Source organism: Theropithecus gelada, chromosome 16 (assembly GCF_003255815.1).
Source record: "Theropithecus gelada isolate Dixy chromosome 16, Tgel_1.0, whole genome shotgun sequence".
In the NCBI taxonomy this organism is placed as follows: Eukaryota; Metazoa; Chordata; class Mammalia; order Primates; family Cercopithecidae; genus Theropithecus; species Theropithecus gelada.
This window is the reverse complement of record NC_037684.1, coordinates 63649749-63677696: the sequence shown is the minus strand read 5'-3', so window position 1 is coordinate 63677696 and position 27948 is coordinate 63649749. Positions and strand designations below refer to the sequence as shown.

Below are 27948 nucleotides of genomic sequence, written 5' to 3'. Positions count from 1 at the left end.
CTTTGGAGTCTTTGTTCATCTAACCTCTTGGAGGAGGAAGGGTAGGGATTTAACCTCTGAACTCCCTCCATTTCCTAAGATTTAATCAGTGAGGCTTAGGTCTGGGGATTCTGTTCACTTCAAGTTAACTTATAATGTTCTTACCCTGGTGGGCATCAAAGTCATAAAGAATGCTTGAAATAATGCAGATTCCTACTGAAGCACTCTTTTGGGCCTGAGAATCTGTATATTAATAAGCTCATCTTGTGGTTCTGATGCATACCAGGTTTTTAATTTTATTATTATTATTTTTGAGATGGAGTCTTGCTCTGTCACCCAGGCTGGAGTGCACTGGTGCAACCTCGGCTCACTGCAACCTCTGCCTCCTGGGTTAAAGCAATTCTCCTGCCTCAGCCTCCTGAATAGCTGGGATTACAGGTGCCCGTCACCCTGCCCAACTAATTTTTTGTATTTTTAGTAGACATGGGGTTTTGCCATGTTGGCCAGGCTGGTTTCAAACTCCTGACCTCAGGTGATCCGCCTGCCTTGGCCTCCCAAAGTGCTGTGATTACAGGTATGAGCCACCACGCCTGGCCTGTTTTTAGTTTTTTGCTTTTGTTTTTTTTTTTTGAGACAGAGTTTCACTCTGTTGCCCAGGCTGGAGTACAGTGGTGCAATGTTGGCTCACTGCAACCTCCACCTCCTGGGTTCAAGTGATTCTCCTGCCTCAACCTCCCAAGTAGCTGAGATTATAGGCACATGCCACCACGCCTTATTTTTGTATTTTTAGTAGAGATGGGGTTTCACCATATTGGCGAAGCTGGTCTTGAACTCCTGACCTCAAGCAATCCGCCCGCCTCGGCTTCCCAAAGTACTGAGATTTTTAAAAAATTACTATAGGGTCGTGGTTTTCAGCCCTGTTGTTATCAGCACCCTCTTACTCTGGAAGTGAGGATTAAGGCAAGGCAGGATAGGAGTATCATTAGTTACAAAATACTTTGGGGTTCAAAGCAGGGACAGATCGTGTATTGGGGATCAGAAAATGTGTCACAATGCTTGAGATGATCCTTAAAGGAGCTCTATTGTGTGGAAGAAACAATGAACAAAGAACAAGATGGAGAGGGGAGGGGTTTGGAGAAGCGGGAGTCTTCAGTGTGGGCTGAGTTTAAGTTAGGCAGGAAAGGAATGAGAAAAGGTGGCAGGGCAGGCTGGAGTGGCAGTCACAGCATGTAGAGAACTGGAAGACATTGAGTGGGGACAGTGTGTATTTATTGTGACGGAGTCTTGCTCTGTTACCCAGGCAGGAGTGCAGTGGCACCATCTCAGCTCACTGCAACTTCCGCCTCCTGGGCTCAAGTGATTCTCCTGCTTCAACCTCCTGAGTAGCTGGGATTACAGGTGCCTGCCACCACACCCGGCTAATTTTTGTATTTTTAGTAGAGACGGGGTTTCGCCATGTTGGCCAGGCTGGTCTCAAACTCCTGACCTCAAGTGATCCACCTGCCTCAGCCTCCCAAGGTGCTGGGATTACAGGTGCGAGCCACTGCTCCTGGCAGGGACGGTATTTATTAAACCAGTGTTGATCGTGCGTCAGACACATTACAAGGAAGATCAACCATGAGTGAGACAGATACCATCCCGCCCTCATGGATTTTCCCATCTAGTAGTGGAAATAGACCTGAAATAACTAAACATATATCATTGCAAGTTGTGCTGTATGCTTAAAGGAAACGAACAGAGAGGACCCTGTGCAATGGCTCAAGCCTGTGATCTGAACATTTTGGAAGGTGGAGGTGGGAACATTGTTTGAGCCCAGGAGTTTGAAACCAGCCTGGATAACATAGGGAGACCCCTGTCTTTACAAAAAAAAAAAAAAAAAAAATAGCCATGGCCGGGCGCGGTGGCTCACACCTGTAATCCTAGCACTTTGGGAGGTGGAGGCGGGTGGATCACGAGGTACTAAAAATACCAAAAACTTAGCCGGGTGTGGTGGTGGGCACCTGTAGTCCCAGCTACTTGGCAGGCTGAGGCAGGAGAATGGCGTGAACCCGGGAGTCGGAGCTTGCAGCGAGCCAAGATAGCACCACTGCACTCCAGCCTGGGCGACAGAGCGAGACTCTGTCTCAAGAAAAAAAAAAAAGTCGGCCGGGCGCGGTGGCTCAAGCCTGTAATCCCAGCACTTTGGGAGGCCGAGACGGGCGGATCACGAGGTCAGGAGATCGAGACCATCCTGGCTAACACGGTGAAACCCCGTCTCTACTAAAAAATACAAAAAACTAGCCGGGCGAGGTGGCGGGCGCCTGTAGTCCCAGCTACTCGGGAGGCTGAGGCAGGAGAATGGTCTAAACCCAGGAGGCGGAGCTTGCAGTGAGCTGAGATCCGGCCACTGCACCCCAGCCTGGGCGACAGAGCAAGACTCTGTCTCAAAAAAAAAAAAAAGAAAAAAAAAAAGCCAAGTGTAGTGGCCTGTGCCTGTAGCCTGTAGTCCCAGCTACTTGGGAGGCTGAGTTGGGAGGAACACATGTCTGGTTCCTGACTCTTTTTTTTTTTTTGAGTCGGAGTTTAGCTCTTGTTGCCCAGGCTGGAGTGCAATGGCGCAATCTCAGCTCATCACAACCTCCGCCTCCTGGGTTCAAGCGATTCTCCTGCTTCAGCCTTCCCAGTAGCTGGAATTAGAGGCATGCGCCACCACACCCGGCAAATTTGGTATTTTTAGTACAGACAGGGTTTCTTCATGTTGGTCAGGCTAATCTCAAATTCCCGACCTCAGGTGATCCGCCCACCTCAGCCTCCCAAAATGCTGGGATTACAGGCCTGAGCTGCTGTGCCCGGCCTCTGACTCATCTTTAAAATGAAGAAACATTGTGATCTATGAGTGTACCTCAAGTTATGCCACCTCCCTGGATATACATGATTCAGTGGCTCCCCATTGCCCTCAGAAGACAGTCCAACATCTCAGCACAAGGCCCTTCACCATTTGGCCCTGTCATCCTTATCTCTTTGCTGACCTTCTCGCAATCCTCAGGCCAGCCCCTAGGAATTCCTTCAGGTCTCTAACACGCTCTCTTGCTTCAGGGAAGCCTTGAAAACTGCTGTTACAGGAGTTGGGAGCTCAGTAGAGACTAGTGTTGGTGATAGAAATTCTGGAATTAAAAGTATGCAGATTGTAACTAGAGACACGGAATGAGATGGAATTACCTAAAATCTTCTCATTAGAGAAAGAATCTGCACACTTTTAAAAATGCATACTGGGCCGGGCGCGGTGGCTCAAGCCTGTAATCCCAGCACTTTGGGAGGCCGAGACGGGCGGATCACGAGGTCAGGAGATCGAGACCATCCTGGCTAACACAGTGAAACCCCGTCTCTACTAAAAATACAAAAACTTAGCCGGGCGAGGTGGCAGGCGCCTGTAGTCCCAGCTACTCGGGAGGCTGAGGCAGGAGAATGGCGTGAACCCGGGAGGCGGAGCTTGCAGTGAGCTGAGATCCGGCCACTGCACTCCAGCCTGGGTGACAGAGCGAGACTCCGTCTCAAAAAAAAAAAATAAAAAATGCATACTGGCCTGCCTGGTGCAATGGCTCACACCTGTAATCCCAGCACTTTGGGAGGCTGAGGCGGGCAAATCAAGACAACAGGAGTTTGAGACCAGCCTGGGCAACATGGTGAAACCCTATCTCTACTAAAAATATAAAAAATTAGCTGGGCATAGTGGTGGGTGCCTGTAATCCTAGCTACTCGGGAGGCTGAGGCAGGAGAATCGCTTGAATCCAGGAGGCGGAGGTTGCAGTGAGCCGAGATCACACCATTGCACTCCAGCCCAGATGACAGAGTGAGACTCTGTCTCAAAAAAAAAAAAAAAAGGCATACCTTCAGGCCAGTTGCAGCAGGTCACGCCTGTAGTCTCAGCACCTATAATCCTGGGAGGCTGAGACAGGCAGATAACATGAGTTCAGGAGTTTGAGATGAGCCTGCCCAACATGGTGAAACACCGTCTCTACTAAAAATACAAAAATTAACTGGTGTGGTGGTGCGTGGTGCTTGTAATCCCAACTACTTGGGTGCCTGAGGCACGAAGATTGCTTGAACCCAGGAGGCGGAGGTTGCAGTGAGCCAAGATCATGTCACTGCCCTCCAGCCTGGGCAACAAAGCAAGACCCTGTCTCAAAAAAGAAAAAAATGCATACCTTCAGAAAAATTAAGTATGCCCTCAATATATTATACAGATTGTACTATATAAAGCATACACAAAAATAGAAATTAAAAATGATGACACCTGGGTGTTGTGGTATGCGCCTGTAGTCTCACCTACTCAGGAGGCTGAGGCAGAAGGATCGCTTGAGGTTAGGGATTTGAGACTAGTCTAAGATCAAGCCTATGAATAGCCACTGCACTCCAGCCTGGGCAACATAGCAAGACCCCATCTCAAAAAAAAAAAGTGACTTAAACTTTTCAGTGACTTACTATTGCATTGCAAACAGATTCCGAGTGCCATACCACTGTCTCCAAGGCCTGCACTGGCCATCCGGGCCTTGTAACTCTTTGTCACTACATGGCATCCACATTGCCAACCCACCACATTTTCTTCTGCCTCAAGATTTTGAGCTGCTCTTTTCAGCCTGTTTTGCAGTTATTCTTTGTGCCTAGAATACACTTCTACACTTTGTGCATGCTTAGTTTAGCTTCAATAGGATTGCCTTGGTGAAGCCTTCCAAATCTGAAGGGGCACGCCCTCCACCCTCCAGCTCTTCCACTGCTTCTCTGTGCTTTTTCATTTTGTTTGAGACAGGGTCTCGCTTTGTCATCCAGTTGTAATTCAGTGGTGCCATAAGGAGTCACTGTAGTCTCCATCTCCCAGGCTCAAGCAGTTCTCTCACCTCGGCCTCCCGAGTAGCTGGGACTACAGGTGTACGCTACCATGCCTGGCTAATTATTACTTTTTTTGTAGAGATAGGGTCTCGCCGGGCGTGGTGGCTCATGCCTGTAATCCCAGCACTTTGGGAGGCTAAGGCCGGCAGATCACAAGGTCAGAAGTTCGAGACCAGCCTGGCCAGCATGGTGAAACCCCATCTCTACTAAAAATACAAAAATTATCTAGGCATGGTGGTGTGCCCCTGTAGTCCCAGCTACTCGGAAGGCTGAGGCAGGAGAATTGCTTGAACCCAGGAGGTTCAAGAAAGAGATGAGATGGGGTCTCACCATGTTGGTTGCCTAGGCTAGTCTCAAACTGCTAGGCTCAAGCAATCCTCCTGCTTCAGCCCCCTACCCAGTTACTTGGAAGGCTACAGTGGGAGAATAGCTACAGTTCCGGCATTCAAGAGCAGCCTGGGCAACATAGTGAGATGCTATCTCTAAAAAAAATAAAAATATCCCAGCACTTTGGGAGGCCGAGGCGGGTGGATGACCTGAGGTCAGGAGTTCAAGAACAGTCTGGCCAAAGTGGTGAAACCCCATCTCTACTAAAAATACAAAAATTAGCCAGGTGTGGTGGCAGGCACCTGTAATCCCAGCTACTCAGGAGGCTGAGGCAGGAGAATCGCTTAAACCTGGGAGGCCATTGCACTCCAGCCTGGTGAACGAGAGCAAAACTCCATCAATAATAATAATAATAATAATAATAATAATAATATAATAATGTGGTGGTATATGCCTGTAGTCCCAGCTACTTGAGAGGCTGAGGCATGAGGATAGCTTGAGCCTAATAATTTTTTTTTTTTTTTTTTTTTTGAGATGGAGTCTTGCTCTGTCCCCCAGGCTGGAGTGCAGTGGCGCGATCTCGGCTCACTGCAAGCTCCACCTCCCGGGTTCACGCCATTCTCCTGCCTCAGCCTCCTGAGTAGCTGGGACTACAGGCGCCCGCCACCGTGCCCGGCTGACTTTTTGTATTTTTAGTAGAGACGGAGTTTCACCATGGTCTCAATCTCCTGACCTTGTGATCCGCCCGCCTCGGCCTCCCAAAGTGCTGGGATTACAGGTGTGTGCCACCGCGCCCGGCCTTTGTTTTTGTTTGAGACGTAATCTTGCTCTGTTGCCCAGGCTGGAATGCGGTGATGTGATCTCAGCTTGCTGCAGCCTCCACCTCTTGGGTTCAAGCGATTCTCATGCCTCAGCCTCCTGAGTAGCTGGAATTACAGGAATGTGCCATCACGCCTGGATAATTTTTTTGTATTTTTAGTGGAGACGGGGTTTCACTGTGTTGGCCAGGCTGGTCTCAAACTCCTGATCTTCAGTGCTCTGCCTGCCTGGGCAGAGTGGGATTAGAGATGTGAAGTGCTGGAATTAGAGATGTGAGCCACTGTGCCCGTCTGAGCCTAGGAGTTTGAGGCTGCAGTGATCTCTGATGGTGCCACTACACTTCATCCTGGGTGACAAGGGCGAGACCTCAGTCTCATAAATAAATAAATAGGCTGGGTGTGATGGCCCACACCTGTAATCTCAGCAATTTGGGAGGCTGAGGCAGGTGCACTGCTGGAGCCCAGGAGTTCAAGACCAGCCTAGGCCATGTGGCAAAACCCCGTCTCTACAAAAAGTACAAAAATTAGCTGGACATTTGAAGGGGTGGCCTGCCCCTCCACACCTGTGGGTGTTTCTCGTTAGGTGGAACGAGAGACTTGAGAAAAGAAATAAGACACAGAGACAAAGTATAGAGAAAGAAAAGCAGGGGCCCAGGGGACCGGCGCTCAGCTTACAGAGGACCCATGCCGGCACCGGTCTCTGAGTTCCCTTAGTATTTATTGATAATTATCTTTACCATCTTAAAGATAAGGGAGTGGCAGGACAATAGGATCATTGTAGGGAGGAAATCGGCAGTAAGACATATTAACAAAAACCTCTGTGACATGAATAAGTTTAAAGGAAAATGCTGTGCCTTGAGATGCATATGCAAACATCTCCATAAACCTTTTAGCATTACTTCAGCCTATCACATGGGGAGAAACCTTGGACAACACCTAGCTTTCCTAGGCAGAGGTCCCTGCGACCTTTGGCCGTGTACGTGTCCCTGGGTAGTTGAAATTAAGAGAATAGGCCGGGCGCGGTGGCTCAAGCCTGTAATCCCAGCACTTTGGGAGGCCGAGACGGGCGGATCACGAGGTCAGGAGATCGAGACCATCCTGGCTAACACGGTGAAACCCCGTCTCTACTAAAAAATACAAAAAAAACTAGCCGGGCGAGGTGGCGGCGCCTGTAGTCCCAGCTACTCGGGAGGCTGAGGCAGGAGAATGGCGTGAACCCAGGAGGCGGAGCTTGCAGTGAGCTGAGATCCGGCCACTGCACTCCAGCCTGGGTGACAGAGCAAGACTCCGTCTCAAAAAAAAAAAAAAAAAAAAAAAAAAAGAGAATGGTGATGACTTTTAACCAGCAAGCTGCCTTCAGGCACTTGTTTAACAAAGACACATCCTGCACAGCCCAAAATCCATTAAACCTTGAGTCACCGCAGCACATGTCTCTTGCAAGGACAAGGTTGGGGGTAGGGTCACAGATTAACAGCATCTCAAATACAGAACAAAATGGAGTCTCTTACGTCTACTTCTTTCTATATAGACACAGTAACAGGCTGATCTCTCTCTTTTCCCACAGACATTGTGGCACACGCCTGTAGTCCCAGCTACTCGGGAGGCTGAGGTGGGAGGATGCCTTGATCCTGGGAAGCAGAAGTTGTAATGAGTGGAGATCATGCCACTGCATTCCAGCCTGGGCAACAGAGCAAGACGCTGTCTCAATAAACAAATAAATAAATAAATAAACAAACCCTCAGAGGGGACCTCCAGAGTGGCCTAAAGGGGCTGGGTACGGTGGCTCACGCCTGTAATCCCAGCACTTTGGGAGGCCAAGGTGTAAGGATCACTTGAGGCCAAGAGTTTGAGACCAGCCTGGCCAACATGGTGAAACCCTGTCTCTACTAAAAATACAAAAATTAGCCGGGTGTAGTGGCTGTAGTCCTGGCTGCTTGGGAGGCTGAGGCAGAAGAATTGCCTGAGCCTGGAAGGTGGAGGTTGCAGTGAGCCAAGATCGTGCCACTGCACTCTGGGCTGGGCGACAGAGCGAGACTCTCAAAAAAAAAGAAAAACCAGAGTGACCCAAAGGTCCAGTGGCAGAGCCAAGGCTGGGTCTGCAGACTCCTTCCTCCCAGTCCACTGCTCTCACTGCATTTCCATCCTTTATCTCAGGTGGCATCTAGGGCCCAGGGGGAACCTCCACATGGAGAACCACTCTTGCAGTACTCTCACATCTCTTCTCCCTCCAGACCCTCCAACACTTACCATCTCAGGGTATAATTCAGTGAACTAAAAGGCCATGTGTGATCTGGCCCCCTGTGACCTCTCTAACCTTCCCCTCTTTAACTCCATTCCAGTCTCACTGGTCTTCTGCCTCAGGACCTTTGCCCTTGCTGTTCCCTCTGCCTGAAACACTTACCCAGTAATCTGCACAGCTCAGTCCCTCACCTCCTTTAGGTTCTGGGTCAACTATTGCCTTCTTTTTTTTTTTGAGACGGAGTCTTGCTCTGTCCCCAGGCTGGAGTGCGGTAGCAAGATCTCGGCTCACTGCAACCTCCGTCTCCCAGGTTCAAGCGATTCCCCTGCCTCAGCCTCCGGAGTAGCTGGGACTACAAGCACCGGCTACCACACCTGGCTAATTTTTTTTTGTATTTTAGTAGAGACGGGGTTTCACCATGTTGGCCAGGATGGTCTCCATCTCCTGACCTCGTGATTCACCCGCCTCGGCCTCCCAAAGTGCTGGGCTTACAGGCGTGAGCCACCGCGCCTGGCCTAACTATTGCCTTATTGGTGATGCCTTCGTAGCCTGACTTTATTTATTTATTTATTTAGAGATGGCGTCTCGCTCTGTTGCCCAGGCTGAAGTGCAATGGCGCGATCTCGGCTCACTGCAACCTCTGCCTCCCGGGTTCAAGAGATTCTCCTGCCTCAGCCTCCCGCGTAGCTGGGACTACAGGCGCCCGCCACCACGCCCGGCTAATTTTTGCATTTTTAGTAGAGATGAGTTTTCGCCATGTTAGCCAGGCCTGGTCTCAAACTTCTGACCTCAGGTGATCCGCCCACCTCTGCCTCCCAAAGTGCTGGGATTACAGGCATGAGCCACCGCGCCCCGCCACGATCTTTCTAAAACACACATTTGAACTTCTTTGTTCTAAAAATGTCTCGGTGGACTCCTTGCTGCCCGTGGGGCCAAATCCCAGCTTCCGCACAACCCGCCGTGTATGTGGACTGCACTCCGTCTCTAAACTCATCTCTTGCGCCACTGAGCCAGTGCTCCCCAAGGCCAGGACTGGTCCTGGCTTAGGATCCAGTCGAAGAGACTCGTCTAGGGGGTCTTTTCTGACCGCGCGTCCTCCTCTGGCCCTCTAGGCGGCCTGAGCACGCTCAGGCGTGACAGCGTTTGGCGGCTTGTCACCTGCGTGGCTTCGGCACCTGCAGAAACTGCTGTTGCTGCGAGTTGCCCGTGTGGGTCACCGCTGCGCCAGTGAGAGAAGACGGCGAGGTCGCCCCTGGGAGGCAGAAGGCGAGCCAGGAGCCAGTCCTGGAAGCCAATGAGTGAGTGTGAAGGGTGTTCCGCTGCGTCAGCGAGGCCCGACCGCCCTTGGGAGGAGGAGCCCAGGGGCCAGCGCGGCGCTGGCCGCCTTCGCCTCCCACCAAGGGCGCTGAGCACGCAAGCCGCCGACCTGGCGGGGTTCGCGGGGCCCGGGCCCAGCCGCCGCCTCCCCCAGGCGCTCCTACTCTCCGGGCATCTGCAGTCCGAGCGGAAGGGGCGGGAACGCCGGCGACGCTGAGGAGCAAAGCACACGCTCGGCCTCCCGGGGCAGCTGACCGCCTCCTTCTTCCCCGCACAGACGCACCGCCCAGGAGGGGGCGGGCCCGGCGGGTCGGGGGGCGGGGCCGGGGTCGGGGGGCGGGGCCGGGGTCCGAGCTCCGGCCCGCCTCTGCCTCCGCCAGCTCCTGTGAGCCGCCGAGTGCTAGGCACCCGGGCTGTTCTGAGGGCTCCAGGTGAGCGGGGGCACAGAGGGGTCAGGGAGACCGCCCTCGAGGTGGGGCTGTCGGTCTGACCGCGGGTCCATCTGTCCTGCGGTCCGCCCACAACCTCCTCCGCAGGATGGGAGAACAAAGGGAGGGGGCGGTTCTGGGGCCCCCGAGGGAATCCTGGGTCCCAGGTACCCAGCCCCGCCCGCTGACACTTTGGTTTCTCCCCGAGTCAGAGGCGCCGCCCAAGAGACCCTGGGCCCGCGCCGGGCGCAGCTGCCTCTCCGCGTTTGCCTGTCCGTCTTTGTGTCTGTCTCTGTGTCTGTCTGGCTATCTCCGAGTTTGCCTCCGCTTCCAGAACTAAGCCATCCAGACACCATCATCCCGAAACCTCAAGCCCTTCTCCCATGGCAGGTAAGTGTGCGCGCAAGTCCGGGGGTCTCCGTTATCCCCCCACGGACTTGAGAGCCGGGTGCGAACACATCCTCCCGGAATGTGCTCGGACTGGCTGGGTGGGGCCCCTCCCTTCCTTCCGGGGAACCTCCACCCTGCTCCCCTGCCCCATCTTTCTCTGCGTCTTGCCACCACATTTCCCCCGAAGCCTTGCGGCCCATGGGCTGAAGAATAAGGGGATGAGGCCTTGGGTCCCTTTCTAATCCATCCTGCCCCCACCGCTTTACAGGCTACTTGCCCCCCAAAGGCTACGCCCCTTCGCCCCCACCTCCCTACCCTGTCACCCCTGGGTACCCGGAGCCGGCGCTACATCCTGCGCCCGGGCAGGCGCCAGTGCCTGCCCAGGTACCTGCCCCAGCTCCCGGCTTCGCCCTCTTCCCCTCGCCCGGTCCCGTGGCCTCGGGGTCTGCTGCCCCCTTCTTGCCACTGCCTGGGGTGCCTTCCGGCCTCGAATTCCTGGTGCAGGTGAGTGGGAAGGAGTGAGGGAGGATGACTGGGAGGGGACCTGGGCGTCCAGATGGGCCAGCTGATGTGCGCGCCGCCCCTCTCTTTCCAGATTGATCAGATTTTGATTCACCAGAAGGCTGAGCGAGTGGAAAGTGAGTAGAAGGAGTGGGAGGTTGGACCTCATGATAGTGGCCCAGATGGTGGGCTCCTGGGCGCGCGAGGCTCTATAAGTCTCCCTGTGTCACCCCGGGCAGCGTTCCTAGGCTGGGAGACCTGTAACCGCTATGAACTGCGCTCTGGGGCCGGGCAGCCCCTGGGTCAGGCGGCCGAGGAGAGCAACTGCTGCGCCCGTCTGTGCTGTGGCGCCCGCCGGCCGCTGCGTGTCCGCCTGGCCGACCCCGGGGACCGCGAGGTGCTCCGTTTGCTCCGCCCGCTGCACTGTGGCTGCAGCTGCTGCCCCTGTGGCCTCCAGGAGGTGGGAGGAGGAATGGGTCCAGGAGGGCGGGCCTTGGTGGGGCGGGACAATGATGAGGTCCACCTGAGATGAGGCCTGGATCAGGTAGGAGTGGGCAGGTGGGAATGGGAGGTTTAGTGAGGGCCAAGTAGACACATGATAGAGCTGGGACCCCTGCCTCCGCAGTGACGCTGTCTGCTTCCCACTCCAGATGGAAGTACAGGCTCCCCCAGGCACCACTATCGGCCACGTGCTACAGACCTGGCATCCCTTCCTCCCCAAGTTCTCCATCCAGGATGCCGATCGCCAGACAGTCCTGCGAGTGGTGGGGCCCTGCTGGACCTGTGGCTGTGGCACAGACACCAACTTTGAGGTATCAGGAATACTAGAGGTTCTTGGGACCTTCGTAAACCTAGATGATGCTTCCATGAGGCAGGATAGTTAACACTAAGGTCAAGACCCTGAGCTCATCAATCCAAATCCACTGTGACTCCGACCACATTTGCAGCATTCCTCCATTTGGAAATAGAATGGCCCTGTGGTCTTATAAAAGTGTAACAACCAGGATTTCATCTTCAGGAGCAATGTTGATTATTACACGTGGCCCTGAGATGGGCAGAAAAAAAAAATCTAAGGCCAGCCTGGATTTGGGGTGAAGGATGCTTAAGTCTGTGTGGGCTGGGCCCATGTGGCTGCTGTGTATGAGTCTGTGAGCCCGGGCCCTGGAACAAGCACGATTTTAACATGTTAACATCCTGTGGCCTGCCCTGCTACAGTAGAATCCACATGCCCCTGCCATTCTGATATCCAATATATCCTTCTCACATTCCTGTCACCAACCTGGAAGCTGGAGATCCCAAGTGGTGAGAATTTCAGAGAAAGGTGAGGCCTGGGAAGCACCTTGGTTTCTAGAAGACAAAGGCACTCCACAGACCCTTGAGTTCTTTTTTTTGTTTTGTTTTTTTGTTTGTTTGTTTTGAGATGGAGTCTTGCTCTTGTTGCCCAGGTGGGAGTGCAATGGCATGATCTCGGCTCACCGCAATCTTCGCCTCCCAGGTTCAAGCAATTCTCCTGCCTCAACCTCCCGAGTAGCTGGCATTACAGGCATGTGCTGCCATGTCCGGCTAATTTTGTATTTTTAGTAGAGATGAGGTTTCTCCATGTTGGTCAGGCTGGCCTCAAACTCCTGACCTCAGGTGATCCACCCGCCTCAGCCTCCCAAAGTGCTGGGATTACAGGCGTGAGCCACCACACCTGGCCAACCCTTGAGTTGTTTAAGGGATAATTCCTTGTGCATATAAGGGAGAAACAACTGGTATAATCCAGTAGACTTTCCAACGCTTCTAATGAGGTACCTACCTAAGGTTACTTTGCAAAAATGAGTCACCTTGGTAGCCAGAGGGAGATTCCGTGATGGGAACCAGTTGGGAATAAGATGTAATAACTGTGTGATCTCCGGATGGGAATGTATAGGCTGTGGGGTTCTCATAGGGCCAGTGTCCCTTTTACATAATTATAAATGATCCATACTTGAGGCTGCACCCTTAGGACCACGGCAGGAAGTGCCCCAGAGCTGTAGGACAGTGCAGGAAGGGGATGGGAATGACACAAAAGGAAATCACTCCAGTTCTAATCCCGGAGAATGAGCACAGGAAAAGGACCAGGAAGTCACAGGGAGTAACTACCCACATCGGCAGGGCCTGTTGCTGTGTGGCTCAGAGAAGCCAGTGGAAATTGTGGTCCTCAAAGGCTACTTACTGCTGCCCCTCCCCACAGTAGATAGGTGTGTATCCCCTCTAGATGAGGCTCTCATGCAGTGCTGGGCAAGACCCTCCCCTACTTTGCAGATTAGAGAAAAGGTATTCTTTGGGGTAGACAGCCTTCTAGGAGCCTTCTTGGCTAGTGAAGTACAGCCAGGATTCTGGTAGCTTTCCTTGCCCTTTTGGCCAGGTTACTTTGTGCAGGGCATAAACTGTGCCAGTTGTGGGTGGCAGGGGCATTGGGAACCAGAGCAAACCTAGCAAACAGCCATATCCTAAGGGGGTTGGATTATATCATGCTTCCATTTCTCCCACCACTGATGTTCAGTTATGTCATGCATCGCCTTTGGATAGCAGCAGATCTGAGTCTGAATCCTAATTTTGGGTACAGACTCACAGCGTGATCTAGAGTGCCTCAGTTTCCCCAGCTGTCATACTCTGTGATGGGAATCTGTTGGGAAAGCAATCACTGGGTGACCTCTAGAGGGGAAGATTCACTAGTGGAGACCCTGCAAATCCATACATGCGACTGTGGGAGTGAGACTGGAGCAGGTGAGACTGGCTGCCTCCTCCTTAGTTGGGTCCTTCCTCCCTCCCGGCTAACAGGTGAAGACTCGGGATGAATCCCGCAGTGTGGGCCGCATCAGCAAGCAGTGGGGGGGCCTGGTCCGAGAAGCCTTCACGGATGCAGATGACTTTGGCCTACAGTTCCCGCTGGACCTGGATGTGAGGGTGAAGGCTGTGCTGCTGGGAGCCACGTTCCTCATTGTGAGTTGGCTGCCCCTGCCCCCACCTCCTGCCTGTCCTCTGCTGTCATTCGAAGCTTTATGCATTTCCTAGCTTCTTGCTAGGGGAAAGTCAGGGATAGGTGTTGTGGGGGTTGAGGTTCCAGAGCTGGCCTGTGACAGCCGAGCTGGCTGGCCCAGCCGGATCTCCCGTTGACAGTAGCCTCCTCTTAGGACTACATGTTCTTTGAGAAGCGAGGAGGTGCGGGGCCTTCTGCCGTCACCAGTTAGAGGCCACCATGGTGTGAGGAGACCATCACCTCGATGAGAACTCCAGATGGTCGCCTGCCCTGGCCCCTCCTCCGGGCAGCCCCTTTCTTCCATGTACACTGCAGGGGACAGAAGGGGGGCCCCATCCCTACCCTGCTCCCTGGCCTCCTGCCCCTGTGGTACCCAAGGAGGGGTATGTATGAGAGCCCCTCTCCTGCTACCTCCCACCATTGTCCCAGCAGTCCCTTGGCACACAGGCATATCAGCTTTCACACTTTCCCCATGCACTCCCTCCCGCCCCCTTCCAGGGCCTCTGCTCCAAAGGAGGCCTCTGGAACCCAGGACTCTGGGGTTTTACAAGAGGGCTGGGGTGGGGAAGGGCAAGCTGCACCAAAGACGGTGGACATAGCCACCCCCCCAGCATCTGCTTGGCCAATTAGTTCAGCCTCAGACCATGGCACTTCAACGGGGTCTCCACCTCCCCATAAACAGCTGCAGGGGGACCCCAGTGCCAACTTCCTCTCCCACTAGGGCCCTGCCCTCAGCTGGTGCTTGCTGCGATTCCTGTGCCTTATGTAACCGCCCTTCCTTCCCTTGCCCTAGGAAAAAGGCTGCATCTTTATATGTTACATTCATATAAACTTTGTAACTTTTTGGACATTGAAAGATGTATGTAATAGGGGAGGGTAGAAGGAGTTGATATGGGAAAAAACAAAGGGGAATGTGAGAGCTGGGCTGGGGCAGGGGCTAGCCCATCTCATAATCCATACTACCAGCATCAAATGTCCTTGAGTGCAAGAGAGCAATCGTTATCACCCACGATGGCCCTGGACCAAATGAAGGCAGTTTGGGCCAATACCTCAAGTCAATATGGCGGCTTCCATCATCCAGGATGGCTGCCCCACAGAGTCCAGTGTGGTAGCTGATGGCAGTTCAGGATGGCTGTTCGCATGGTCCAGTGTGACCCCTTGATCCTCTCTAGTGAGTAGAAGCTTCCTCTGGATATGATGTATAGCAGCTCTTTTCCTCCAAGTCCTCTTGTTTGAGAATGTAGTGGGCAGACTAGATCCTTCTTGGCCGAGCCAAAGGAGCTTCAGCCTTCAGAAGCCAAGGAGCATAGGAGGGAGGAGACATTTGCCAGTGCCCAACCCTGGGCTCCTCCTCCACGTGCCTATAGCAGGTAGGATCTCCCCAGGTGGAAAGTCTACCCCCGTCAAGACCTTGTTCTGGTTCTGCTTAGTCCCATGTGGCCAGGCCCTCAGGGGCCTAGGTGTTTCATGCTGGTGTCCAGGCTCGCAGAAGCTGAGCTCAGGGCCTGGCTAGGACATAGCGGCTGGCAGCTGAGAGGTCCCACTGGTAATGCTCCAGGATGCGCCGGCAGTCAGCTCTGGACCGGCTACTCAGGTGGAAGAGCTGGTCTACCTGTGGAAGCAGGAGGGTGGGCTGCAGCTGACTGCCAGGTTGCAGGGGCAGGAGAGGAGGGACCCCAAGAGAAGGGACTGGCTTTACCTTGAGGTTCCGGATGGCAGAAACCACATCTCCGCCAGTGGCTCCTAGTGCTGTCTGGCACTCCTGGTGGGTGACCCCATGCACACTCAGCTCCACCTGTAACAGACAAAGCCCCACTCAGGCCCCTGCCCCTGCCTGTAGCCCCTTGTGGCCACCAGGCCATTTCAGTGAGACCTCACCTCCATAATCTTCCTCTGCAACTCAGGATCAGGCAAGAGGCCTCCAGAGACGGCGGCGGCTTTACTGGCTCCAGGCGCTCCCATAGGGTGATTGTGTGGGGGTTTTCTTTTGGGCCAGGGAAGCCTCTCCCTAGGGGGCTGGCTGGGCTGAGGAGAGCTAGAGGATAAAGGTGGGCGTGGAGGCAGGCCAGGGGGTCCCTGGGGCACAGCTCTGGCTTGTCGAATTTCGGGGGGGCTTGAACCACCCCCTGTGGGGCGAGGACCCAGGGACAGAACTGACTCCAGACTCCTGGAAATGCCTGCACAGTTGAGAAAGAAACAACTTGATCTCAGCTCGCTGCAGCCTCCACCTCCTGGGCTCAAGCGATCCTCCCACCTCAGCCTCCTGAGTAGCTGTGACTACAGGTGCATGCCACTACGACTGGCTAATTTTTGTATTTTTGTAGAGGCGGGGTTTCAGCACATTGCCCAGACTGGTCTCAAACTCCCAGACTCAAGCCATCCGCCCACCTTGGGCTCCCAAAGTGCTGGGATTACAGGCGTGAGCCACCATGCCTGGCCCCACTCCCTGTCTTTGTCTGCGCGGAGCTGGATGGTTTTGCAAGCATTTGCAGATGAGCTAGCCAGCCCTGTCCCTGGGTGGTTCATGTGTCAGGTGGGACAATGAGACAGATGTGCAAATGGACACCAAGGCCTAGGCAGAGGGCCCAGAGAACTCAGAGCTCAGGGCCCAGAGTGTGGAGGTGCTCTACAGTAGGGAAGGCAGGAGGGCTTCCTATTTTTTGAGATTCCACAGTAGGCCGGGCGCGGTGGCTCACACCTGTAATCCCAGCACTTTAAGAGGCCAAGGTGGGTGGATCACGAGGTCAGGAGATCGAGACCATCCTGAAAAACCAGTGAAACCCCGTCTCTCCTAAAAATACAACAAATTAGCCGGGCGTGGTGGCGGGCGCCTGTAGTCCCAGCTACTCAGGAGGCTGAGGCAGGAGAATGGCACAAACCTGGGAGGCAGAGCTTGCAATGAGCCGAGATCACGCCACTGCACTCCAGCCTGGGCAACAGAGCGAGACTCCGTCTCAAGGAAAAAAAAAAAAAGATTCCGTAGTATAGGGCTGGGTGCAGTGGCTCATGCCTGTAATCCCAGCACTTTGGGAGGCCAAGGTGGGCAGATCACCTGAGGTCGGGAGTTCAAGGCCAACCTGGGCAACATGGTGAAACCTCATCTCTACTAAAAATACAAAATTAGCCGGGCGTGGTAGCGCATGCCTGTAGTCCCAGCTAGTCGGGAGGCTGAGCCAGGAGAATCACTTGAACCCGGGAGGTGGAGGTTGTGGTGAGCCAAGATCACGCCATTGCACTCCAGCCTGGGCAAAAAGAGTGAAACTCTGTCTCAAAAAAACGAAAACAAAAAAAGATTTCACAGTATAGCTAGGATGCCAGTAGACAGAATTCAGAGGAAGGCAATAATAGATGCAAGGGCATGGATCAGGGCAGGGGGTCGGAATTGAAGGGCTGGTCTTGATCTCCTCAGGGACTCTGGAGTCCACCACACCCACCTTTCATCCTCTCCAGGGGCACGTTTCTCCTCTGGCCCCGTGCTGGGGGCACATCCCAAACATTTGCCTTCTTTCTGTCTCTGTCAGAGAGGGATCCAGTTCGTCCTCCACACCAACCCTCCCCACCCCACAGATCAATACACCCTCCCAAAAAAACTCACGGGGGAACCTAGGAGACCCAGCGCCCAGGGTGGAGGCTGCAGCTTCATTCTGGTCCTGTCCCCAAGCTTCCTTTCCAGAGAATCTCCTGGACTTCATCAGTTCTCCCAGCCCACCCCTGTCCCCCACCCTTTCAGGTCCTCACCCATCTATGTTTCCTGGGTGTTGATCTCCCCGGGCAGGGGTGCCTCTGTGAACTGGACGGGTGACTGGCAAGCCCCCCGCATCTGCCAGCGTCACCGCTGAGGCTGGGAAGCTGCCCACTTTGAAGGTGCGACCATTCTGGCCCTTCCAGATTGTGGAGTCGGGGCTGTGGAAAGAGGAGCTGGTAAATGGGATAGGAATAAGGGCAAGAGTTAGGGCTGGGCCCTGGCCCACAGTCAGCTCACTAGGCTATGTGCCTTGGAGCTGCATCTGCCTAGAGGAAGGGAAGCATTTTCCCTAATGCAATAAGGCTCTATGGGCCAGCAGTGGCTCCAGCAGGGAGGCCAGGACCATGCTGGAGCTTTCAGGACCCAGTGGGGAGAGGAGATGAGACAGAAGATCAAGGTTAAGGAGCTGGAGAGAAGCAGAGAAGGAAGGGATCAGGAATTAGGTTGGGAGGGTATCCTCCTCCTGAGGATGCTTGAGAGGTACAGGACTGTCACCTGCCCTCGATGACTGTGATGGGGTCACCAGTCTCCATCCTCAGGGCGCCTGGCTCTGTGACATCCCTCACACAGCATCCTTCCGAAGGCCAGGCCTGTGGAGACAGGAGGAAAGGGTGGCTGGGCTTGTGGCCTGAGTCAGAAAGGTAATATGGGAGCAGGAATAAAGAAAAGCCCCGCTCTGTATGTCATCTGTGCTGGGCCCAGGGTGGGACTCTCCCTATCCCCCAGTTGTAATTTAGTGAGGGAGGCAGACCTGGATCTCATGACAAACAGGTCAGGGCTCAAGGAGCAAGCGAGGGCCCTAGCTCTACCTAGGGGGACTAACAGGAGCGTCATCCTGTACACCACTTTCACTCCTCGTCCAGGCCCATCAGATCAGCCTCCCAAGCCCCTCTGGGAAATTTCCACTCCTCCGCAGCCTCACTGCCTCTACCCTCACCCAGACCTCCTCATCTCCCTTCTGCTTCACAGCCACTGTTGCCTACCTGGTCTCCCAGCCTCAGCATCATCCCTCTAATCCATTCTTGCGCCACACCAGAGTGCCGTCATGGGCAGAGTGGCTTGTAACTCCCCTGTTTAGTAGGCTTCCCTGGCTCCCAAATGCCTTCAGAGTAAAGACTAAACTTTAGTGGTAGAGTGTAGCAGCTTAGGGAACAGCTCTGAAGTCAAACTGACTGGCTCAAATCCCAACTCTTCCACTTACCATGTGACTTTAGGTAACTCTCAGTGCCTCAACTGCCCATCAGTAACATGGAGATAATAATAATTACCTCATCCAGGCCGGGTATGGTGGCTCATGCCTGTAATCCCAGCATTTTGGGAGGCCGAGGCGGGTGGATCATTCGAGGTCAGGAGTTCGAGACCAGCCTGGCCAACATGGTGAAACCTCATCTCTACTAAAAATACAAAAATTAGCCAGGCATGGTGGCAGGCGACTGTAGTTCCAGCTACTCAGGAAGCTGAAACAGGAGAATTGCTTGAACCCGGGAAGTGGAGGTTGCAGTGAGCCAAGATCCCACCATTGCACTCCAGCTAGGGTGACAGAGCAAGACTCTGTCTCAAAAGAAAATAATAATAATAATTACCTCATCCAATGGTTGAGAGCATTAAATGAGCGAATCTGCATATGCGCCCATGTAAAGCTCACAGTGCAGTGTCCTGCACAGGTTAAGTGCTCTACGTGTTAGCTTAACATGCTTTGCAAAGCCCTCCATGACACAGCTCCTGCTCACTCTGCTGCCTCATTATTATTATTATTATTATTTTTTGAGATGGAGTTTCGCTCTTTTTGCCCAGGCTGGAGTGCAATGGCGTGATCTCGGCCCACCACAACCTCTGCCTCCTGGGTTCAAGCGAATTCTCTTGCCTCAGCCTCCCGAGTAGCTGGGATTACAGGCATGCACCACCACGCCCAGCTGATTTTGTAATTTTTAGTAGAGACGGGGTTTCTCCATGTTGGGCAGGCTGGTCTTGAACTCCCAACCTCAGGTGATCTGCCCACCTTTGCCTCCCAAAGTGCTGGGATTACAGAGGTGAGCCACTGCGCCCTGGCCTGCAGCTTCATTACTTCTATTTCCCCCTCCCACACTGAGTCCTTCTCTTCCTCTGCCTGTCAACATGACTGTAACTGAGTGCTGTCTCCTCTATGCCCCTTTTCTGGCCCAGACACAGACCCCAGCCTTTCAGTCTGGGTCTGTGTATCCCCAAGTTGCCTCCTTAGGGCTCTGATCTCCCTGCAAGTAGGGACTGCATCTGTTTCGCTCAGAGCTGAATCCCAGAGCCCAGCACAGGCATCTGGATATGTTAGTCCTTGCATGGAACCCTGGGAGAGCGAATGGAGGGAAGAGGGACTGTGTATCTAGTGAGGTAGGGGGTTCCCACCTCTTGCAGCAGCCCCTCCAGGTGGGAAAAGCTAGGCCGGTCAGCAGGGTGGGGGGCCCAGCAGCGCAAGGCGAGGGAGTAGAGGGCCCTGGAGCAGATGGGAGGCCTAGGCAGCCTGGCTCTGTCCTCCAGCCGCTGCAGGATGAGGTAGGGTGGGACCCCGGCCCAGGGTTCCTCGCCCCCGGAGAACATCTCCCACAACGTCACCCCAAACATCCACACGTCCGAGGCAGACGAGAAGGCTCCGTGGCGCAGGCTCTCTGGGGCACACCTGCGGAAGGAAGGGGAGCTGAAAGGGGGCCGGACACGTGCTCCTCGGCGGCTCACCTTCCACGGAGCACCCCCGAGTGCTCCCATCTTTCACAAAAGTCCTCTTTTCCTAGGAGGATAACCCTTCTGGTCCCAGCTTCCCTCAGAAGCCCGGCCCCCTCCGATCTCCCTTGGCTGCTGCCCTCCGGATTCGCCCGGCTCAGAGCCCGATGCCCCCGCGGGCCCGCGCTCACCATGCGTAGGGGATGGGGCGGGGCCCGCCCATGACGTAGCGGCCCCGGGTGCCGCCCAGAGGCCGCACCAGCCCGAAGTCAGCCACCTTGATGGTGCGGGGCGACGCCAGCAGCAGGTTGCGCGTAGCGAGGTCTCGGTGCACCAGCCCGCGGGACCCCAGGTACGCCATGGCTCCCGCCAATTGCCGCAGGAAGAGGCAGAGCAGGGACACGGGCAGCGGGGGTGTAGGGGCCGAGGCCGTTAGGCGCGCGTGCAGGGAGCCCAGTGGCGCCAGCTCCATCACCTGCAGGAGGGAGCACCGCGCCGCGTGAGCCAGACCCACTGGTCCCAGCTTCCCTCCTGCCGCACTCTCCTGCTGCACGGCTGTCCCGGGAACCAGCGGCTGGATCTGCTCACCATCTGCAGGGGCTGGCCCAGTACAAGGCCGTGCAGACGCAGCACGTGTGGGTGCTCCAAGTTCATCATGACCGATACCTCTCGCAGGAAGTCCCCCAGTTCTGTGCCCATCGGGCCTTCGGGACCTACCCGGAGGGACTTGACAGCCACTGGGACCTGGAGGTAGGGGGAAGCAACTTTAGGCATTGTGGGCATGAAGAACAGAGGGGACAGCCGGCCTGGATGAAGTGGGCTCCCTGGACACTCACACTCTTGCCATTGGGCAGCGTCCACAGCCCTCGGTGCACCACACCGAAGCAGCCCGAACCCAGCAGCTCCCCTCTGCAAACAGCACCCTCTGGGATCAGACACTTGAGGCCCCCCTCTGGCTCAGGGAGGTGCGCTGGGCTGTCTGAGGGCAGGGTGGGCTCCTTGTGCTCAGGAGCAAAACCTCCAAGGATCTGAAACAGGGATGGGAAATCCGGTATGCAGAGCCCTGCACCCCCCTCCCTGCCCCTCAAGCCACCTCATTCCCAGGCCCAAGCTGCCCACTGACAACACACACCTTGTAGACCCAGTTCTTAGACTTAGGCCCCGAACGTAGCCTTTTCAGAGCTTCGGACAGTCTGCGCTGGGCTGTGGGAGGCCAGAATCAGGGCTGGGGTGGAGGTGGGGGTGGGGAAGAGTGCGGAGAGACTTCCAGGGAAGAAAAGGGCTGGAAGAGGGTTGTGGTGGGGGAAGGCAACTGATAGGCTGTGGACAGAGACACCAGGGCCTCGGGGCAGGGGTCTCTCACCAGGCCGGCCCATGCCAATGCCGTCCAGGTCCTCGGGCTTTACAAAGTCAAAGTGCTCTGGCCGAGTGACATTAAGCTCCTCAAGGATGGGCCAGTAAAACTGGGCCAGCTGGATGTCCCGGAGCAGCTTCAGTAGCCACAGGGAGCCGGCCTCAGGAAGCATGTCCGGAGAAGGTGTCCCGAAGGATGAGGGAGGGCACTCTCCTTCAGATGTTCGGCCCAGGGTAGGCCCTAGAGAGACCGGGTCTCCAGCTCCACCTGCACGTCATCAGAAACACTCAGGTACAGAGGGAGGGACACAGCAGAGACAGCCAGGATCCCTGCCACTCACACACACAAATACCAGGTAGAATATTCCCTGTGCCCACGGCATCTGGGTACTCTGTCCCTTCACCTCTGAGTAACCTGCCCTGCTCACACCTGCAATTTTAGCATGCTGCCTGCTCCTACTACAGACTCCAGGTATGTTACCATCCTGACTCTGAAATATCATGGCACATCATACACCCGGACACCCAGAAACACTGCCCTTTTAGACCTGAGCTACACGGTGGCACACACTCACTCATACACACCTGAGACATTTCCCTTCCTCCAACATGAGACATGTTTGCCTACCACACACACTAGAGATGCCCAGATATGACAACCACACCATACCTCAGGCATGTAGGTAGAGCACACACACACACGAAGGTACACTGCCTCCCACACACTGCCACACACACACTGAAACCTACAGATATACTGCAAAACATGGCCGAGGCTCCAAAATACATGTCCTCCTTTTTTTTTTTTTTTGAGACGGAGTCTTGCTCTGTCGCCCAGGCTGGAGTGCAATGGCGCTATCTTGGCTCACTGCAAGCTCCGCCTCCTGGGTTCATGCCATTCTCCTGCCTCAGCCTCCCATGTAGCTGGGACTACAGGTGCCTGCCATCACTTACGGCTAATTTTTTGTATTTTTAGTAGAGACGGGGTTTCACTGTGTGAGCTGGGGTAGTCTCGATCTCCTGACCTCGTGATCCGCCTGCCTCGGCCTCCCAAAGTGTGTCCTGTTTTTTTTTTTTTTGAGCCAAGTCTCGCTCTCTCATCTAGGCTGGAGTGCAGTGGCATGTTCTCGGCTCACTGCAACCTCTGCCTCCCGGGTTCAAGCAATTCTTCTGCCTCAGTCTCCTGAGTAGCTGGGACTACAGGCGCGTGCCACCATGCCCAGCTATTTTTTGTATTTTTAGTAGAGACAGGGTTTCACCATATTGGCCAGGCTGGTCTTGAACTCCTGACCTTGTGATCCGCCCACCTCGGCCACCTAAAGTGCTGGGATTACAGGCGTGAGCCACCGCGCCTGGTCGATATATGTCCTCTTAACGCTGAGACATTCCAGTATGCAGCCACAAAACGCCCAGGCTCATCCATGTCCTTCCATGAGATGTTCCTTGTACATACATGTCACATCCATGGGACACAGCAGTTCACTGCCCCACACGACTGAGACACAAAGGTCCACATGAACACAACACAGAGACATCGAGGTACAGTGTGCACACAGCATACCTGAGCTATAGGGGCATACATAGGGCCACCTCAAGCCAAAAGAGGTCCAGGGGTCCTTGCCTCTACTCCACCGGATGCAGCAACATTTGAAATCAATTCAGGCACTTGTGATGGCCGCTAGGCTTAGGTGCTGCCTATGGAGTCACGGAGGCTGTCAGGTACACAGTCCCACACCTACCTGAACTCAGCCCCAGGCACAGATGCCTGCCGGCAGCCTGAGTCACTAGGTCTAACTTGGCTTCAAAGCAACTCCACCAACCTTTGTTAAATAAGGCTCTGGGCCTCTGGATACTGGCAGCCTGCTCACACTTTCCCTAATACACACCTGGACCCGTCCTTTCCCCTACAATATAAGCATGGAGGAAGAGGATGAGGCTGGGCCTAGCTGGAAACGCGCAGGTGGGCTCAGAACCGGGCGCGAGCGGGGGTTGGGTTGGGAAGGAGAAAGCCCAGGACCCTGGGGAACCCGGCCCTGCGCGCTCGGTGGGAAGTAGGGAGCGCAGGAGAAGGGAGACAGGAGGAAGCGCGGCTGCGGGAGGGAAGGACGTAGGAGAAGGGGACAGGCCCAGCGCCTCCGGGACGCGCCCCCAGCGACGGCTGCTCCGCCGGCCCGCCCCAGCCCGGGCCCCCTGCTCGGTCCGGACCCTCACCTGGTCAAGGCGGAAGCGGCGACTGCGGAACCTCCCAGGCTGCCTGGGCTAAATCCGAGAAGGCGGGACAGGAGTAAATCCCGCGGAGGGCGGGGACCTGGCGGCTGGCCCGGGGCTGGCGAGAGCCGCACCCCGAGTTTCCTGGTGGGACAAGGTGACGGTCGCCAGGGCGGCTGGCAGCCCCTCCCTCCTCTAGACCAGATCGCCCCGACTGTGAGAAGACCCTTTCCCTTCTCCTCTGCTCAACTTCCTTCACGTCTTTCCAGCCTCCTCCGAATAGCTTCCCAGCCCTCCCCAGACTTCACTCCTCTGTTTCTGTTCCCCGTGCCCTCTCGCCAAATCCTTCACCTCTCAGCCAGGACCCCACTGCTTACCTGAATAAGCGCCCGGTAGAGCTATCCTGTTCATGCACAGAGAATATAAGGCTAAATAGGACACAGTTCCTGCCCCATGGCAGGGGGTTCAGTTTCCTAGCATGCTTTTCTTAATGAACCCTGGAATGGGGCCAGGGCAGAGTTGTTGGTGTTGGTAGGGAGAGTTGGCCCTGGCCTAGACAGAGTCTACAGTTGAAGCTGTTGTTGATCACGGGCAGCATTCCATGCCTCAGGGCACGCTTCCCCATTACTGACACTCCTGGGCTTCATTCCAGCATAATGCCCGCCCTCCATGTAAGCTCTGCAGAACCCAGGGCCCTGTACACTTCTACCTAGCCTGTGGCTACCGGGACTCAGTCCAGACCTTGAGGAAGGCTCTGAGAAGGAGCATTTGTCCCCGCGTCTCTCAGGGGTCCCAGAGAGGAAGCTGCCAGTCTTAGGACATCTAATCTGCCCCCTGTCCCAAGGAAGGATGCGGGAACATAGCAGCTGCTGTCCCAAGGGTCCCTTGGAGGGAAAAGCCCTCCGGGTCTTGGTAAACATGTAGGATGTTTGATCCCAACTACCACCTCCGTGTTTCCCAGCCTGGGGTCCTCTTCTTCCTCCTTGCTTATAATGAGGGGTAAGGGAGGGGTCCAGATGTCTGTAAGGGAAAGTGGGAGCAGGCAGCCAGCACCCCGAGACCCAGAGCCTTATTTAATAAAGGTTGGTGGAGTTGCCTTGAAACCAAGTTAGACCGAGTGACTCTCAGGCTGCCAGCAAGGATCTGTGCCTGGGGCCAATCCCTGTGTGGATCCTAGGTGGGATAGGAAAATCTTCATAATGCTGTTCTATGGTATTGTTTTCTTGCTGATTCTTTTGCCCTCCAACCAGGATCGCTCATCACACTATAACTGTTCCTGCACATCTGCGATCCCTGATAGAGGTTCTGTAGCTCCACAGGGTAGGGGCTTGTTCATGCTTGTGTTCTAAGTACCTAGGACAGTGTGGACATATAATAGGCATGATACATGTTGGTTGTAAAGAAGTCTCCTCAGTCTAATCCTCATTGTTGTGTAGATGATCTCTCTACTCCTTGCTTTTAAGACGTCATTAGTGTTTTGCAGTTTTATTACAATGTATCTAGATATTTATTTATTCTATTTGTTCTGCTCAGTATGTTGTATTTCCTGTATGTATGAATTCACATATTTTATCATACTGGAAAGTTCTCAGAAACCATCCAGGTATTATTTTTCCTCCATCCTCTGTGCTCTCCCCTTTGCCAACTCTGATTAGGAGTGTTCTAGACCTTTTCATTCTGTCCTCCGTGTCTTTTAACCTGTCTTCTGTAGTTTTCATCTCTTTGTGTCTTGGTGATACATTCAGGTAATCTCTTCCAGTCTGTCCCAGTTCACTAATTCTCTCTTAGGTTACATCTGATGTGCTGTTTAATCCTCACAAGGTTTTTTAATTTTATTTTTTGATTATTTTTATATGCATATGAAAATTACTCTACTTGGCCGGGCCTGGTGGCTCACTCCTGTAATCCTAACACTTTGGGAGGCCGAGGCAGGTGGATCACGAGGTCAGGAGATCGAGACTATCCTGGCTAACATGGTGAAACCCTGTCTCTACTTAAAAAAAAAATTAGCTGGGCGTGGTGGCGGGCACCTGAGCCACTGCGCTCAGCCCCTACTCTACTTTAATTACACTCTTTTACTGAGCTATAATCTATAGTCAGTAACATGTACACATTTAACTGTACGATATGATGAATTTCAACAAATGTACACATCTATTAATGTGGCTAAAGATCCAGAACATTTCTTTCATCCCATAAAGTTCCCTTGTATCTATTTTTAGTCAATTTCATCCCCCAGAGGGAACTACTACTCTGATTTTTAAGACCCAGTGATCTAGCCAGGCACAGTGGCTCACGCCTGTATTCCCAGCACTTTGGGAGGCCGAGGCAGGTGGATCACCGGAGGTCGGGAGTTCAAGACCAGCCTGGCCAACATGGTGAAACCCCATCTCTATTAAAAATACAAAAATTAGCCGGGCGTGGTGGCAGGCGCCTGTAATCCCAGCTACTTGGGAGGCTGGGGCAGGAGAATTGCTCCAACCTGGGAGGCAGAGGTTACAGTAAGCTGAGATCATGCCACTGCACTCCAGCCTGGGCAACAGAGTGAGGCTTTGTCTCAAAACAAACAAACAAACAAAACGCTGGGCACAGTGGCTCAAGCCTGTAATCCCAGCATTTTGGGAGGCTGGGTGGATCATGAGGTAAAGAGATCGAGATCATCTTGGCCAACGTGGTAAAAACTGGTCTCTACTAAAAATACAAAAATTAGCTGGCTGTGGTGGCGTGTGCCTGTAATCCCAGCTACTTGGGAGGCTGAGGCAGGAGAATTGCTTGAACCCAGGAGGTGGAGGCTGCAGTGAGCCAAGATCGCACCACTGCACTCCAGCCTGGTGACAGAGTAAGATTCTGTTCCCCACTGCCACAAAAAAAAAAAAAAAAAGGGGAAAAAAAAAATCCAATGATCACTTTACCTGCTCTTGATCTTATAAATGGAGTGCTTATTCAGTTTTTTTTTGTTTTTGGCTTATTTCACTCAACATAATCTTTTTGAGATTCATCTATGCTGTGTGCATATTAGTAGTTATTTTTTATTATGAAGTAGTAGTCCATTATATAAATATATTACTTTTCAAATCTAGTATCCTAATGATGGATATTTGAATTATTTTTATCCACTGGAGTTTTTTTTTTTTTTTTTACAGCTTTATTGAGGTATAATTGCCATTTAACAAACTGCCCATATTTAAAGCTTGTGATTTGATAAGTTTTGACAAATGTGTGCACTCATGAAACCATCACCATAACCACAGTAACAAACATATTGCCACCCCTAAAGTTTCCTTATGTCCCTTTGTAATCTCTTCTGTCCCTCATTCCTCAGACAACCACTGATCTGTTTCCATTGCTCTAGACTAGCTTGCATTTCCTAGAAGTTTATGTAAATAGAATCGTACAGTATGCATTCTTTTTTGTCTGGCTTCTTTTACTCAGAATAACTATTTTGAGATTCATTCAAGATATTGTATGTATCATCAGTATTCATCCCCTTTCAGTGCCGAGTAGTATTCCGTTGTATGGATGTACCACAATTTATTTATACATTCACCTGTTGATAAACATTTGCATTGTTTCTAGTTTTCACCTATTATGAATAAAGCTGCTGTGACCATTTGTCTTTAAGTCTCTGTGTGGACATATGTTTCCCTTTCTCTTTGGTAAATACCTAGGAGTGAAATGTCTGGGTCATAAAATGAATACGTTTAATTTTTATTTATTTATTTATTTATTTGAGACAGAGTCTCACTCTGTCACCCAGGCTGGAGTGCAGTGGCCTGATCTCTGCTCACTGCAAGCTCCGCCTCCTGGGTTGACACCATTCTCTTGCCTCAGCCTCCCGAGTAGCTGGGACTACAGGTACCTGCCACCACACCCGGCTAACTTTTTGTATTTTTAGTAGAGACGGGGTTTCACCTTGTTGGCCAGGAAGGTCTCGATCTCCTGACCTCTTGATCTGCCTGCCTCAGCCTCCCAAAGTGCTGGGATTACAGGCATGAGCCACCATGCCCGGCCCATGTTTAATTTTTTGAGAAACCAAAAAATTGTTTTCCAAAGTGGTTTGACCATTTCATTTCATTTGTTTG

General features: G+C 53.4%; 2 protein-coding genes across 5 annotated transcripts; one reads left to right on the top strand and one right to left on the bottom strand.

The window, feature by feature from the left end:
• The first annotated feature begins 9591 nt into the window (after positions 1-9591).
• Positions 9592-14725, top strand: PLSCR3 (phospholipid scramblase 3). Of its 3 annotated transcripts, none has more exons than XM_025362793.1 (8): positions 9592-9977; positions 10187-10364; positions 10633-10868; positions 10960-11002; positions 11105-11325; positions 11516-11677; positions 13671-13832; positions 14024-14725. In XM_025362793.1, the coding sequence occupies exons 2-8, from the start codon at positions 10358-10360 to the stop codon at positions 14078-14080; spliced, it is 888 nt and encodes a 295-aa protein (XP_025218578.1). In that variant the 5' UTR covers positions 9592-9977; positions 10187-10357; the 3' UTR covers positions 14081-14725. The 3 variants fall into 3 exon arrangements, with proteins under 3 accessions (XP_025218578.1, XP_025218580.1, XP_025218579.1); XM_025362795.1 differs by having other exon boundaries at positions 9598-9977; positions 10309-10364; XM_025362794.1 differs by having other exon boundaries at positions 9600-9977; positions 10183-10364.
• TNK1 (tyrosine kinase non receptor 1) lies at positions 14686-24468 on the bottom strand. Of its 2 annotated transcripts, none has more exons than XM_025362791.1 (13): positions 23870-24468; positions 21669-21926; positions 21438-21508; positions 21142-21333; positions 20894-21049; positions 20497-20780; positions 19994-20264; positions 18110-18204; positions 17608-17772; positions 17304-17383; positions 15748-16046; positions 15569-15664; positions 14686-15481 (listed from the first exon to the last, which is right to left on the bottom strand). In XM_025362791.1, the coding sequence occupies exons 2-13, from the start codon at positions 21829-21831 to the stop codon at positions 15368-15370; spliced, it is 1986 nt and encodes a 661-aa protein (XP_025218576.1). In that variant the 5' UTR covers positions 21832-21926; positions 23870-24468; the 3' UTR covers positions 14686-15367. The 2 variants fall into 2 exon arrangements, with proteins under 2 accessions (XP_025218576.1, XP_025218575.1); XM_025362790.1 differs by having other exon boundaries at positions 14710-15481; positions 17608-17787.
• Positions 24469-27948: the final 3480 nt, after the last annotated feature.